Below are 14557 nucleotides of genomic sequence, written 5' to 3'. Positions count from 1 at the left end.
CTTCGATCAATCCCTGCACACGAGTGATAAACTGTAATGTAAGTAAGTCTTCACAAATCTTGGCATATTAACTTATTCATCACTTGTTAACTTGTCACTTTATCACTCAAGTCAACCAGAGATGGCACCCTAGGTTCAATACAGTATGTCAAGTTATCTCTGATTGCGATTTAATGATATCACTATTCAATTTTCTCGATCCGGTTTTTAACAGCTATCACTTTTGCTGAAGGCTAGTGTCACCCCAGCCGTCTATTTGCCCATTTATTCTATCCATCATTTCCAGCCACAACCTCATTGGAATAATGCGGATTAAAACGCGTTCTTCAAAGTAATTGGGTGTGTGAAATGAAATGAAACCGTACAGAATAACATCGAGTGATGAGACTGTGTAAGGTTGTACAAGATGAATCTATCCTTGAGCAGGTTTGTACTGGTAGGACGAAAATACGTATGACAGGTCAATCTTAAAGTGACTGCTACAATCATTAAGTGTGCTTCGGCTCAATGTTTATCTTCCTAAAATAGGATGCAGTGAGCATTCAAAACGCGTAAGTAACAACGCAAATTCACAACGCGCTGTTGGAGCGATATAAAGGAATACTAAGCTAGATTTGAAGCTTTGCAATCCTCTTCTGATTCCACGGAGAATTTGGGTAAGGTGTTGCTCGTCTCTTCAGTACACGCATCAAAGATGTCTTCAGACTTGGGTTTCAGCAGACCGGAATGTATATCCTCATTCTCGCCCTCCGTAGGACTAGTCAGATCGGCTGTTACTAAGTTGTCAGCCAGTGTTAGTCTCTTCTCCGAACCGAACTTTGGTTTCGTCCCGGAAGATTTGAAAAAACGGCTCATTATATTTACATTGGATAAAGCTGTAGGAATAGTGATTCTCTGCCTTCCCAAATCCATACAGGATCTTCTTGGACACTGGTCAGGCGGCTTGTTTGTTACACAAAGTTCATCGCCAGAATAATTTACTTTATGGCGCCGCCAGGAGGGTTTGTGTTTTCGTAATTTTAGAAGTTGTTTAAAATTCAAATGGGCCTGACTATCATCGTTATCCGAATCATGATCTGTCGAGCTTGCCTCCGGAGTCACCACGGAGCTCACAATCTCTTTGACCAGATTTAGGTCTTCTTTCAAGTCTTCACGATTACTGACAATCGCAGGGTTTTGTCCGATTTTGCTAAGCCGTTCCGCCGCGACGGATTCCATGGTGCGCCTCATAAGTGGGTAATTTTCAAGCACAGAAAGGAAGCTTTCTCGGTCCAAGGAGTATAAGTTTGAATAGACTACGGCTTTTACGCTGGCCACCCGGCGAGCGTTTGTAAGCAAGCAGATTTCTGAAAAGTTAGCAAGAAATTTCATTAAGTGGTATTAGACAAATCATCAATCATTTACCATATAGGGCACTCTAAAATTTGTCAGACATCTGCTGCACACAGGAAGCTCAAGCAAGCAACATGTCAACTTCACATAAAACCCGTTTCATACTTAGTTATTTAATCGCACCTGCTCGGGAGCCTAAACACGCGGAAGTATTGTGAAGAACAATATGAAGTTCAAATTTACTCCCCATGTTTATTGTTGCTTACCTCAATATCTTATGGAAATTCATGTAGAGGACCAGCCTGCTATTACTCAGAAACAATCTTTTTGGATAAATGGCAATCGCTTTGGTTATATACATAGCCTTTGGTAGAACACAGCACTTGGAATTGATAAAATTCCAACGCATCTCCATAATGGCTGCCTTAGAAAAAAACGGTGATACTGGTACCAGGATTTTCGCGTTACCCGATCCAGATCCTATTGATACATTGATGCTTAACAATGTTTGATAATTTACGGTGTTCATAGCCATGCCAATATGCTTGGTTAAATGCGACACAACCATCATTTTTTTCTTGTTGACTTCTGTGATTTACCATCTTCTACAACTATGAGTGTAATGCAGTCATCCGTTCTGCATTCTGCAGCCACATGGATTACAAATAAAAAAACTGCATAAGAAATGCAAACTGGTTAGGGGGTGGTACGAAAAGATAATTCGCCAGGAATATGGGAACTCAACCTATGCAACTAATCCTTAAGTTAAAAGCAAGAATGAACAAAATTCAGGCGTACGGAAATTCGGCCATCTTTTCCAGGTGTTCCAAAAGCATATGACAAGCGTCCCCGCCTCACAAATTTGCGTGCACTGATGACTCTACAAAGCCCAGCTTCACAATTCAGTCGTTGGTTTTGTATTGAATATAAGGTTTGCTTTATTCAACAAGTAGAATAGTGTTTACCGGCATTTTAGTAGGACCAACAGAAGTGTGCCCGCTTGTACGGTTGTAGCGAATGCTGGTGAGAAATTATGTTGGATTAAGTAGTCATACCGGCGGTTCGATTATCTTAGGTTTGTGATTGTAGGTTGTCGTACTCGCCAACTGAATTCAGCCTACCAGCTACTCTTATAAGCACCTCCATTGGCATGTTTCTTCGCACATTCAGGAAACTTATACCTTATCGGAACATCAACTGGGTGTTGATGTTGATCAAGATAAATGCAGCTGATCCTAACACTCTTCAAATCGATGTTAGGATGGATTCTAAGGCCAAGTGTGAGTACCTCTTGATGTTGATCAAGATAAATGCAGCTGATTCTAACACTCTTCAAAGCAGCAATGTATGATTCATCGATGTTAGGATGGATTCTAAAGCCAAGTGTGAGTACCGTTCACAAAGCAACTAAGTGACAAATAGAATTATTTTGCTCACATTTTCCTCTCCACCACGTGATCAAATAGCGAAATGTGGATACCAAATCTGCAAACCCAAATGGGAAGTATTCATTAGAAGTAAACGGTCCGGCAAGCTCAACTGACTCCTTGCCTCTGTAGGTGGTGTTGTTCACATGTACAGCAAAAGACTTCTGCATGTTATCCCTGCAGGATATTTTCAGGACATTACCCAACACACCGCCAACTACCGAGTGCCCCACAGATCAATCTGGTAATATACCAAGTTTGCTTTGCCCCTCGGGAATATTTGCTTCCATTTCAAGAATTTTGAGACTACTTTTGCCACTTATTCGAGGTAATTGGTGTGCAATTATCTATGCATGATTTGCGCCTTAAAGCTTGTGGGGTGTATCAACCCGTACAATCTTGTGCATTATGCGTAATCCCATCGTGGATGAGCTCAGAATACCGCATGACTAAACATGCTATCTAACGGCTCTGCCTGACTAATCTTAGTTTTCACATTGGATCTTCGATGCTATTCAACACATGTGGTACCTATGCAACCTTGGCTTATGATACGTGGGGGGATCTTCGATGCTATTCAACACATGTGGTTGCAATATTGGCTTATGATACGTGGGAGCAAACAATCGTCCAGTAGGTGCGCAAAATGTACAGGTGCTTATGCACCTATAAAGGCAAGATCTTCCCCTGTTCGGGCAATTTCAGTACCGTATAGAGCCTCCTGTTTTTTCAGCGCTATATACTCAGCAGTTGCGAATAGGTTACGAAACCTCCTTTGTAATATATCTGCGCGCAACTTTAATTGCATATGTCCCATTATAGAGCTGGCTAGATTTCTAAAACAGCATCTGCAGATATGGATAACAAAAACAGTAAATCCTGGTTGCGTGTACAATGACCCATCAGTGCACCATGTACGGCTGAGGTACCATCCCTCTTTGCCGGTGGGACGACAAAATGTCTGGCTTAATGTGACGCCGGGCAAAACTGTGACCAATGTTGTATATTCACCGCAATGAGCTCTGATTTTGCAGCATATCTCGGAACACGTCTTAAAGAGTTTGCAGATTTGTCTACTCACTAGTCGTTGACGATAACGACAACCTGAGTTTTCGGTAAGAATCCGCTAACTCATTCTGGATTCATGGATGAATCCCAAACGCGCGGACGTTGTCCTTTGGAAAACTGCCTCAGAAACCGTCAACAACTAGATATAAAGCGTATTCAGTTTTTTATCCTCCCTGTTACCCGCTGGCTATTTTCAAAAGCTTTAAAACGGTTTGGTTGCGTCCCGTAAAGTTGTTTGCGTGAAATGAACAGCCCGTATTCAAACTTAGATAGGCAGAAATATTTCATGTCTTGAGTGCCAGTGAGCTCCAATCTTCGTAATACTAACTATAATAACATATTATGCTGTAATGCAAACTCGCGGCATAATCAATATTAGTTATATTTGTTCTGATTCAGTTTTAAAAACCACCAGCATAATCGGAAACTGACTTAATTATTTATGAAGCAATTCTGATTTACTTGGTACGACACTAATTAGAGAAGAAAAGTTGGAAACTACAAGATCTCACTACAACTTTCCTGAAAGAGCTTAACATGCCATCTCCCTTTGCTACGAACCTAGCGCGGCAATGGTGAGTTAGATCGGGTCACTTCTAAAGAGGGCAACTCTCTTCACCATTCATTCATCTTCACGTGAGTCATCGTTTCCACGACAAATGGACTGACTAGAGGCCTGCTACACATTCCTATTTCACTCTTGACCAGAATTCCACCACATGTATTCAGTTTAAGACAGAGTTTGAAAACAACAACCCGGCCCGCTTTGTTAATATTTTGGCAATTTCTGCGCGTTTTCTGGATGGAACTTGCGTATGATTTTGACGGATTATTAGGTCTAGTAGATTTGAAAATCTAGCATAGTCCAACCCGTATCACCATCATCGGGAAATTAGAGCCTACGAAAAACTCACCGCCAAAGTACGATCCATCTGAGAGGCTGGTGGCTACCTCACCATCTTTGGTGATGATATCCACAATACCCTCTTGAATAAAATACATTTTGTTACCAATAGTCCCTTCCTTGATAATCAGATCACCCGGTTGAAAAACCTCGAACTTCAACTTGGTCACAACCTCAGACACGAAATCCTGATCCGCGTAGGTGAAAAATGGGACAGCAGCCACCAAGGCTCGACAGTTGTAATTGATTATTTGCTGCGGAATAAAGGTGTGATGAAGGGGAAGTAAGTGGCACTTACACAGTACGAATATGAAACAAAGGATGCATTGCTTTAATCAGAAATACATATGTTCAGTCTGTGGTTCTTGTATTAATTTTATAGAGCAGTTTCACGAAACTGTTGATACTACCTTAGATTAGAGGCAGCGGATGATTGGCGCATAAAAATTTGGACTAGTCACGACGTGGCCACAAACTGACGGATCATGAAACATACAGAGGCATCCTTGAAGCCGACGATGATGGGCTATATTTTTGGACGTGCTATCTAGTATACTAATGAAGGAGGAATCTATGGAGGCGTCTTTCTCTAACACGATGCCCACTAACTCGACGAATATTGCTATTCCAAGTTTACAAGCGGGTTAGTAAAAATTTAGCAAAGGATCGCATTCATGCCCCCCAGTTTTAAACATGCAAACTTTGAATGAGATAATGAGGGTTACTGATTGAAGGCGATTAAACTAATCAAGGTTCATCTAAAATCCATGGGGGATGGGAACATTCGAAATCAAACTGGACGAGCCTATACGATCGAGCGATTTTACGCAGATGTTGCTTTGAATTGATTGCTTACACCAGTAGAATCATGTTCAGACTGTGCAGTATTTTTAGGCATTAAATCAAAGCATTTAGTAATTCCAGTCCGAAAAAAGGATCAGTTACTAGAAATTACATATATAATCTAATTTTTTAAAAGTGAAACAAGTTCGTGATACGTGTATTGAGATATTTGTGACAAACTGGTCTGAACCGCATAAAAGCAAATTTGTATTCAGCCGACAATGTACAACTGGCACTACAGCATTGGATCTTTGGCTCACTATCCCCACTTAACCACCTTGTAGCTTATCTCCCTTCCATTTTGGTGTGTTTGTTTTTTACTAACGTGTTAAATGGTAACGTAGATTTTAAAGAGCAGTTTATTCTTAAAGGGTGCACATCAATGTTCCATAACCCATTTCTCACTTAACATCCATTTTACATATCACAAAATGCAGTGACATCAACCAATTTTGCTGCCGTTATGTAAAATATTCTTGGTAACATTTGGAGATATTGCATTAATAAGACTTGAGTTACCGGGAAACCTCTTTTAGTGTGTGACTCAGGATACATGAAACCAAATGACTGGACTTTCGTTAAGTGTTTTGAAAAGCCTCCAATTAGCAGCAGAAGTACAACGGTTTTTATTCGACTAGTTCAAGAGCACAAAGTCAAAATACGTGAAACTACAAAAAGCGTGTCACGTTCAGCCTCAAGTGCGCTTCTTCTCTTCTCAAAATTATTGCTTAGCGGACATAAGAAGCTTGAATTGTAGAGGACTTGCACAAGTGGGCGTTTTATGATGATTGCCTTAATGTTTTTATTGAAAAAGCAACTGTTCCAGGAAACCACAACGATCCCGAATGTGTTTGGACAAAGCATGATTCCAGAACAGCTATTCGTGCTGTTATATTGCTCATAGATCCTAATGATGATGGGGCTCAAGACTAATTGGGTTTGGTTGGCTCTATCCGGCAAATGTAAACTTTGACGTCGTCCTCTGCAATTAGAAGGTAATCAAAATCGAAATTTTAACAAGTGTTCATGTTTTACTAGGATCACTTCATTCAGCAGTGTGCATACTGCGATGATACTAAGTGAGTTTTAACGTTTTCGACGGTTACTCCCAAAACAACAAGCTGCGTTGCAGACAAACTCATATAATAGGAATGAAAATGCAACTGATTTTGTCTCTAGTGGATTGTCGAGACAAGGGTCGGGCGATGGGGAGATATATTTCATTCTCTGGAGAGTGTGCATCTTGTATCGATCTCTCCCTAAAGTGGAAACGTTTTTGAAAGAAGCATACATAGTGTAAGGCACCAATATATCTGAGAAACACTGGCATCTCAAGTAGCATGAACAAAATCAAATGTAATTTTTAGACTGCGACTAAATTTCTTTCCACAACTGGTCAAATACACCCGGAAAGCATCGCACCCACGATGGGTCTCGCTTCTAACGAGAGCTCGAAAGACCATAAGCTATACTGCTTTTTGACCGCTATTTCAACAGCTTTTTTTTCAAAGTGCAGAAAGACTTTGGAAAAGGAGCAAAAATGAACTGATATCCGTAAAAAATAGCCTTCTTTAAATGATCGTCAAAAGGCCATGGAAAGACAGACAAATGTGTCGGCGGTTGAGGTCACCTCCTTCAAAAGCATTCAGCACAGCAAACTTCTGTGTTAGCTAACTTATACACTTCAAAAACGAGTTTGTGAGCGTGTTCCGAAGAACTTACCACCTAAAGTTTTGAAACCACCGTCCTGTGCGATCTGCGGTCATTTAGTGGTATACAAAGTGGGTGAGGAAACAAAACAATCGTTGAGGGTCACAAACTGGCCGATACACAGCGGTTTCTTGTGGCAATGGAGAATCGGTGCTATGAGCCAGATTTATCCTTGTCTCGGTGAGGCCGGCATTGTCTATGAATCAATCAAGTATGGGGCCTGATAAATATTGCTGAACTTTGATTTCATTGACCTGTGCTCGTCGGTACGTTAAATTAACTTCTAACTGACTTACTCGACCTGATTTTTGAATGCACAAGGACACAGAATAACAATTTAACGAATCCTATCATAATTTTTCGTCTTGACTTGGTGAACTGCCTAAAGTTACCGCATTTACAGATAATATATTGTTGACTGACTAAGTTATATTTCATGTGAACTGGATCCAGAGGCATCTTTTACGTCTACATTTGGAACATCGGATCCGGGGAGTATACTGTTATTGCCGACGCTTCTACCTAATTTGCGGGGACATTACAACGATTCTGTGTCTTAAAATCATGAAGTTTTGTTACTTGCCAACAATGTGAACTGAAAGTGTCTAGGGAGTATACTGTTATTGCCGACGCTTCTACGGGGGACATTACGACAATTCTGTGTCTTAAAATCATGAAGTTTTGATACTTGCCAACAATGTGAACTGAAAGTGTTTAAAAATCAACGTAATAATCCTAAACATTTTTTGCCACCAACCCTTTTTACAACACACGGTATTGTGAACATTTAGTGTCGAATAAGATTCGACTGTTAAAAATATGGTTTCTTTGTTGTTTCTAGGTGTCACGCACAGAGTGCTACTTCAGCTCAACCAGTTGAAACATATGACCGGGTCACTCCAATCTTAGCCGTTCAGTTTAGTGTGCCACGCGCTACTAAGTCAGCCAAAGGTTGCTTTAATTATGTCTGTCAGTCCAGATTTCCAGTTCTCATTGTACAGTTGTTCACAGTGCCGTGTGTTATGTAATAACCTGGGTATTTTAAACTTATTTTCTTTCCTCCTTGTTCGTTAGCACTTGGCTTCGAAGGGGCTGGAGACATACCGTTTGAAAAGAAACAGTATGGATCTGCAGATTTCACTTCTGCATAAATAAAAAGATTACTTCTTTCATTGCGTTTTAGTCATCCTATGACAGTTCCCTTCGTCATATAACAGTCATAACACATATAAGAACTGCTCCACATAGTGGTCCACTGTGAGGGAGAAAAATGGGTGTGTGGTTTTTAAAGTCTGTTGAACAGTCAACTTTTTACTAGTTCTCAAGTAACAACTCACAATAAAAGCCCAGCGAAATGATTGGCACAGACTATACTTATATCGTTCAAAAATATCAAGCGCCCAGCACCCAAGTTGCATTGGCTGAAATACCAGAGATATTTAAGGGGGAGGCATCTCAAGATAAGAGTAGCATCACAGGAAATATATATAATATGACAACTACACGGGTCAGGGTTTTTTCACAAAATAAACCAGAGGTGCTACTCTGTCATGTAAACAGTGGTGCCAGGGTTCCACGCGTAAGACCGAAGAAATTCCCCCAGCTAATTCATACTGAAGAAATCCAATTCCATAAACTTCAGCATTGGACCACCGAATTTTCATTGGAGGTTTGTTTAACATTTACATTCACCTAATTACTGACCATACTGGAATGTGAACAACCTATAAAGAAGACAAAATACCTCTTAAGTCCGAGTGCTTAGGCGGAAAAGCAAAAGGTTGTTTCCGCAGAGGATAAGCGGATGTTTTGTTTCAGAATCTGTCACAAGATAAAGCTAACTGGTTTTGCCTTGTCAAGCTGAAACTTCAAATAGTGTATTTCCACAAAGATTTGTGACCAAGTCACCATCACTAACAGGACATAAAAACATTGCATCTTTAAACATTTGAGGATTCAGCAAAAAAGGAGACATTTCCTTAAAATTTCAACTGTGTTACTTTGTGGTTGAATAGAAAACAATTGATAATAGGAGCTTATTTCTCGAAGAACACCAAACTTCAGACTCTTTAAACATTTGAGGATTCAGCAAAAAAAGAGACATTTCCTTAAGATTTCAACTGTGTTACTTTGTGGTAGAATAGAAAACAATTGATAATAGGAACTTATTTCTCGAAGAACACCAAACTCCAGAGAGGAAGGATGTCAGACACAACAGAATCTTCCAGTATAAGGGCGAAGGCTTTGTCAATCGAAAGCGGCGGTATTAAATACCTTCTCACCATTAAACAGATTTTACATGATGACTGCTTGTAATCGTAAGTTTTCCAGAAATTCTAATACGAATTATGGATTGCTGAATTTCTATCAATCTTTCGACGCACATAATAAGCCTGACACTCGTTTTTTACTTAGGACGCCACGCCGGGGTACATATTTGATGTTTTTCTCGGCATCTGTGTTGTCTTGTTTTCAATTCAGTAGGCGTATTCCAAAAAGTTCAAGAGCATCTTGTGTGAAAAAATGAACATCTCATGATTATCATTTTGCAAAATCAGGATACCATTGCGTAGCTTCATCCAGTGGCTGTTTACTGCAAAAAAGACGCTTGCTGTGAACCAACACGTCATGCAATAGATTTTCTAATACCATGTTAACTAACCTGTTATTTGCATAATTAATTTGAAGCAATATTTTGTGCATTAGTGCCATGAAGTTGGCCACAGAAAAAAACTAGGGAAAAACATCGGCGACCTATACTGCGTGTGAAGTGAGCATAAAACTACCTGAACTTGTCGGTTTACAGACAGCCTTTTCTAGCAAACATCCATTAAATCCAAAGCAGTCGACCGGTGATAAATCAGACAGGCTTCATGCTAGCTGCACCGGTTTCATAGTTAATGTATGATAATCAAATGTAACGAACATGGATCACGGAAGGCAGCGATGCCAGATAACTCTTACAGAAGTACGGCGGATAGATTTGGAGCATCTACGTGACATGTGAACAATAATGTCGTTCACGATATTTCATCAAAACAGTAGTTGAAGTCAGATGATGATGAAAACCAGTTACTGCTCAAGATGCTCGCTGTTAAGGGGTAGATGCTCCTGCAGGTTTTGAATAGTAGATGGGTGTTGAAAAGATACTCATCCACACTTGGTCAGAGGACTGACTTAATGGCACTCAGATGTGGCCTCTGGAAAGGCCAAGTGGAGAGGCCGACCGAATATGGTTTTTTTATGGATGACCGCTTTTGGCGGTGGTCTTTCAAAAGGAATACTTTATATGGAACCATTTCAATAGCAAATAGACTGTGTTAGAATTAGAGTGCGGAATAGTTGCTGCAGTGGATATGGTGGAAAGAGGAGCATACAGGTTTGGGATGGATTCCATCAGAGTAGATGGTCCAGGTAGACAGAAACTTGGTTTGGGCTTTTACGGTGTTCACAGAAGCAGAGAGTAGCACTTATGGAGGCAGCTGCATTGTTGGGAGAATTTTATCATTCTTTATTTGAAAATTGTTTCCCATAGGCACTGACCAGTGTTTGCCAATATTCTATGCTGGTTGATATGCACGTGTGTGATGTGTTCTCTTGAGCAAATCAGGTGCGACTATGTGTTTCTGGTTAAGTTTGAGCACCATCACCAATGGAGATGCACTACTTGGGACCTGTGAGGTCAATCCTATCCAGATGAACAAAGAATCACTATCTGTGTGATTCACACAGAATGCGTTGATATAGATGTCGCAATAGATCAATTAAAGGTGGCCACAGTAACACAGCTTACACTTTTTAACAGTTTTTAATGTTTCAAGGCTGGAACTCATTGTATCGTAGACGACGCTGTTAAATCGCTGGACACAATGTCACTGTGCTTGATACTGTGCTAGGCCTCCGAAAATCCTGCCCTCCAAGGGTAGTAAAATTATGGTACATTCGTTTCCCTACATAAAAGATGTAATCAGAAGTTGATTAGCTGTCAATATATATCCTTTCCAGTCGTTTCCTTGAAGTTATCTCGAAAGGGTAACTCCCGCCAAAAATATCTATGAAAAACGATCATCTGGATTGTCCCTACAGGTGCGCTCCTTTTGAAGGCTACCAAATGTTTGTATTGTTTTTCTCTAGGCGAGAAACAATACCCCCAGGATATGTGGTTCAAACGAAGACAAATCAGGCTTCACTGAACATGAAAATTATCTGTATATTTTCAGTCCGCAAACGTGCATTTTCCCCAGCACCCTTCAAAAATTCAATGAGCACCATAGTGGTACCGGGCAATATAACCGTGGGGAGTGAGCAGCAGGTGCGTCCAGCATATCCTGAAAACCTACGTCATGCAGCAATATTGTGGATTCAATTGCCCGCTCAAATTTTCTTGCGCTTGATCGCGCTTTGTTCAAGCCAACGTGGTGCATACAATCTTCCGAGGTTTGACTTAAAGGGACTTGCAGTGACCTAGTACTTAGAGCATTAGTCAAAATATGAAAAACCTGCTAGGCCAGTATTGCATTTACGGCGACATTATGCCGGCACTTACCATGACTGATTCAAAAAACCTTGATCGTCACGCACAATTTAATTGGAAGAAACTCATCGAAAAAAACCAGAGGTATGTGTTCGTAGGGGAAATACTGAGCAGGACGCTGTAATCTAGATTTCAGGTACGCTGAGTACTGCAGCTCAGGATTACAGTAGTCACAATCACCTGTAACAGACGTAGCACGAATGCCAAGGTGAAGCCGTTTGTTCATTCATTGACGTAAATGATGTTGACTGGCTGAATAAATAATCGAAACACAGACAGGCATAAGGAAACGGCGACCATAATTGCAGGCTCTAGACTACTAATCGGAAAGTCGCGGCGTCAGATTCTCCTAGAGACTGGGTAACTCAGCACTGCTAATGATTCTCAATAATAAGAAACAACTGTACATGATATTCCATATCACAGCACAGACGTACTTCACTCACAGGACGTATCCTTAGCATGTGTGTGATTTTTTGACTAAATAATTGTTGCCCTGGTTTGTTTCAGCAAACCCAAAAGGTCCCCGTCTTTTTCAAGGAAGACCATTTATTTGCTTAAATCATCTACATGGTGCTGCAAAGAGCAGTGAATCAAATGTTGCACAGAATATATAACGAAACGGCAAAGATTTCGCTCATTTTTGTACTGAACAGTAGTGCGTACATCGTGTAGTTAACAGTTAGATTCTTGGCTCAGCAAACCTAGTCCGAACACCTTTTAGTTCGATTAAATAGCTACCAGAAAGAGACCACTTATGCGACGTTGATATGTTCGGTTAAACAGACATGTGCCATGTTATGTTGTACTGAATTTTACTAGATCTAAAGTATTTTTTTCGAGTTTTAACTCAAACACACAATAATAGTCCAGTCACCCTTGACGCAGGAAAAAAGTGACATTAAAATTTTAACGGTGCTTTATAATGTTTGCTGGATTCTGTGCGGCAGTTTGCGAAGATTTTTCCTTGTGTAAATCCACTCGGCTGAACCGTTCAAATCCAATTTTGCGGCATATTTTGTCGGACATTTGCAGTTTCACAAAGATGAAGTATTTAATCAGAGATGATAGTTCGATTTTTTTTTCCAGTACGTCTCTCATTTGTATTTGTAGTATACTCAATCGTCATGAAAATTGCCTGATAATAAACATTCAAGTGCAAACACTGAGAATGAGGAATAACATCCCTTTCTCAAACAGTTATAATAAACATTTATTCTGTCAATTGCTAAATTTGTATATATTTGGGACCGACTTTAATTTATTTTTGAAGAATTAGATCCATATCCACCAGTAATGCGATGGAAATTTTGCTACCCGTCAGAATTGCAACCCGAAAAATGATCCTAATAAATAATGTTTTTGGAGGTCAACATCTTACTTTCGTCAAAAAGTAGAGTGTCCTTTAAGATAGATCATCCATAAAAGATGCACTGATAGAAATTGGTTTGCTGTGAACGTAGGTACTGTGATGAAAAAGAACGGCGTCAGATTGTACGGTAGCTTAAAACAAGCATGTGCTTTGGTGGGATAAGCAGTTCTTTGGTTTTTGTCCATGCTCTAGGTTCGGATGCCATTCTATCTTGTGTAGGATGATGATGGACGCTAATTCCTTCTTCCTATATATAGCTACTCGTTCAAATTTGTATGATATTGCAAGTTGTTGACGATATCTTAGCGGATTAGCTGTGAGGTGGACGTTATATTAGGCGACATCCCAAACGTTGAACTCACCGAAAGTGTGGGGCACCCACCAAGTAGCATATGCAATTTATGCATACAGCCTTCCAAATGGACAGTTCAACTATAGCTATCCCGCATTAACGATCTAGTCAATCTGGAGGACGGACACAACCGTTTTTTTGAAACGTAACTATGCAAAATGTGACTGAGGGGGGAGAGGCGAATGCATAGCTATTCATACGGTTCTGTCCTGTGTTAACAGAAGGCCTCAAGTGCCAAACATATGCACACAACATACCAGACACTCGTTACATGCGCGAATCTAAACGGTCGCAACTCGCATACTCAATACAATACTCAATACATTAACCAGCGTGTCCTTTGCGCTTTGGTTTATATCCACTTGTTCCTTAGAAAAGTAAACACTGAGCAGGGAGGCTTCTTACAATAATTTTCCTGTTAAATTCTGCAACTACAAACTCAAAGCGTTAAAAAAACACATTTAATCGGACCTATCCAAGCTGTCACGTATTTGCTAAAATTGGCATCTGGATACACCAGCTGTTGGTTTCATCGTCAACTCATGAGTACACACCAAATGACGCACTAATGATGTCTCCTATATTGATGACGAAAAAGCTGCAAGTCAATGACCAAGAGTGAAGAACGAATCAACATCCACCTGATCAACTAACACATTCGTGTTTTTTTCTGACGATGGCCCACTGACCGTTTTGACGCTAATGATTTCTCTCCAAAGCAAAAAAGGATAAACTTGGTACCCGCAGAGAGAAAGGCTTGTGCTACACAAATGAAAACGTTACCATGAACGGATTGCAATTCTATCCAATCGTTTGGGAAGACTTCCTGTGGAATGGGGAGCCGGTGCACTTCACCTCGAATATTTTACTCATTTCTTGTGTCCTCAATGTTGCCTTCTTATTTGAAGTCATACCAAACTTTTATTTTTCGGGAATTCGTTCAGTAATTTGTTTCACCACGTTTTAGCTAAAAGATATTTCGGATATTTTATATATATATATATATATATCCGAT

General features: G+C 40.2%; 1 protein-coding gene across 1 annotated transcript in view; it reads right to left on the bottom strand.

The window, feature by feature from the left end:
• Positions 1–327: 327 nt before the first annotated feature.
• Positions 328–14557, bottom strand: part of T265_11481 (hypothetical protein) — a gene marked incomplete at both ends in the record, with an annotated part of 85290 nt that continues 71060 nt past the window's right edge. The window contains 2 exons of the mRNA XM_009178148.1: positions 328–1346; positions 4742–4985. Of these exons, the coding sequence (XP_009176412.1) occupies positions 604–1346; positions 4742–4985 (987 nt within the window). The remainder of the gene's footprint in view (positions 1347–4741; positions 4986–14557) is intronic.

Source organism: Opisthorchis viverrini (genome assembly GCF_000715545.1).
Source record: "Opisthorchis viverrini unplaced genomic scaffold opera_v5_503, whole genome shotgun sequence".
NCBI lineage: Eukaryota > Metazoa > Platyhelminthes > Trematoda > Opisthorchiida > Opisthorchiidae > Opisthorchis > Opisthorchis viverrini.
The sequence above is the reverse complement of the archived record's forward strand: the minus strand, read 5'-3'. Positions and strand labels throughout refer to the sequence as shown.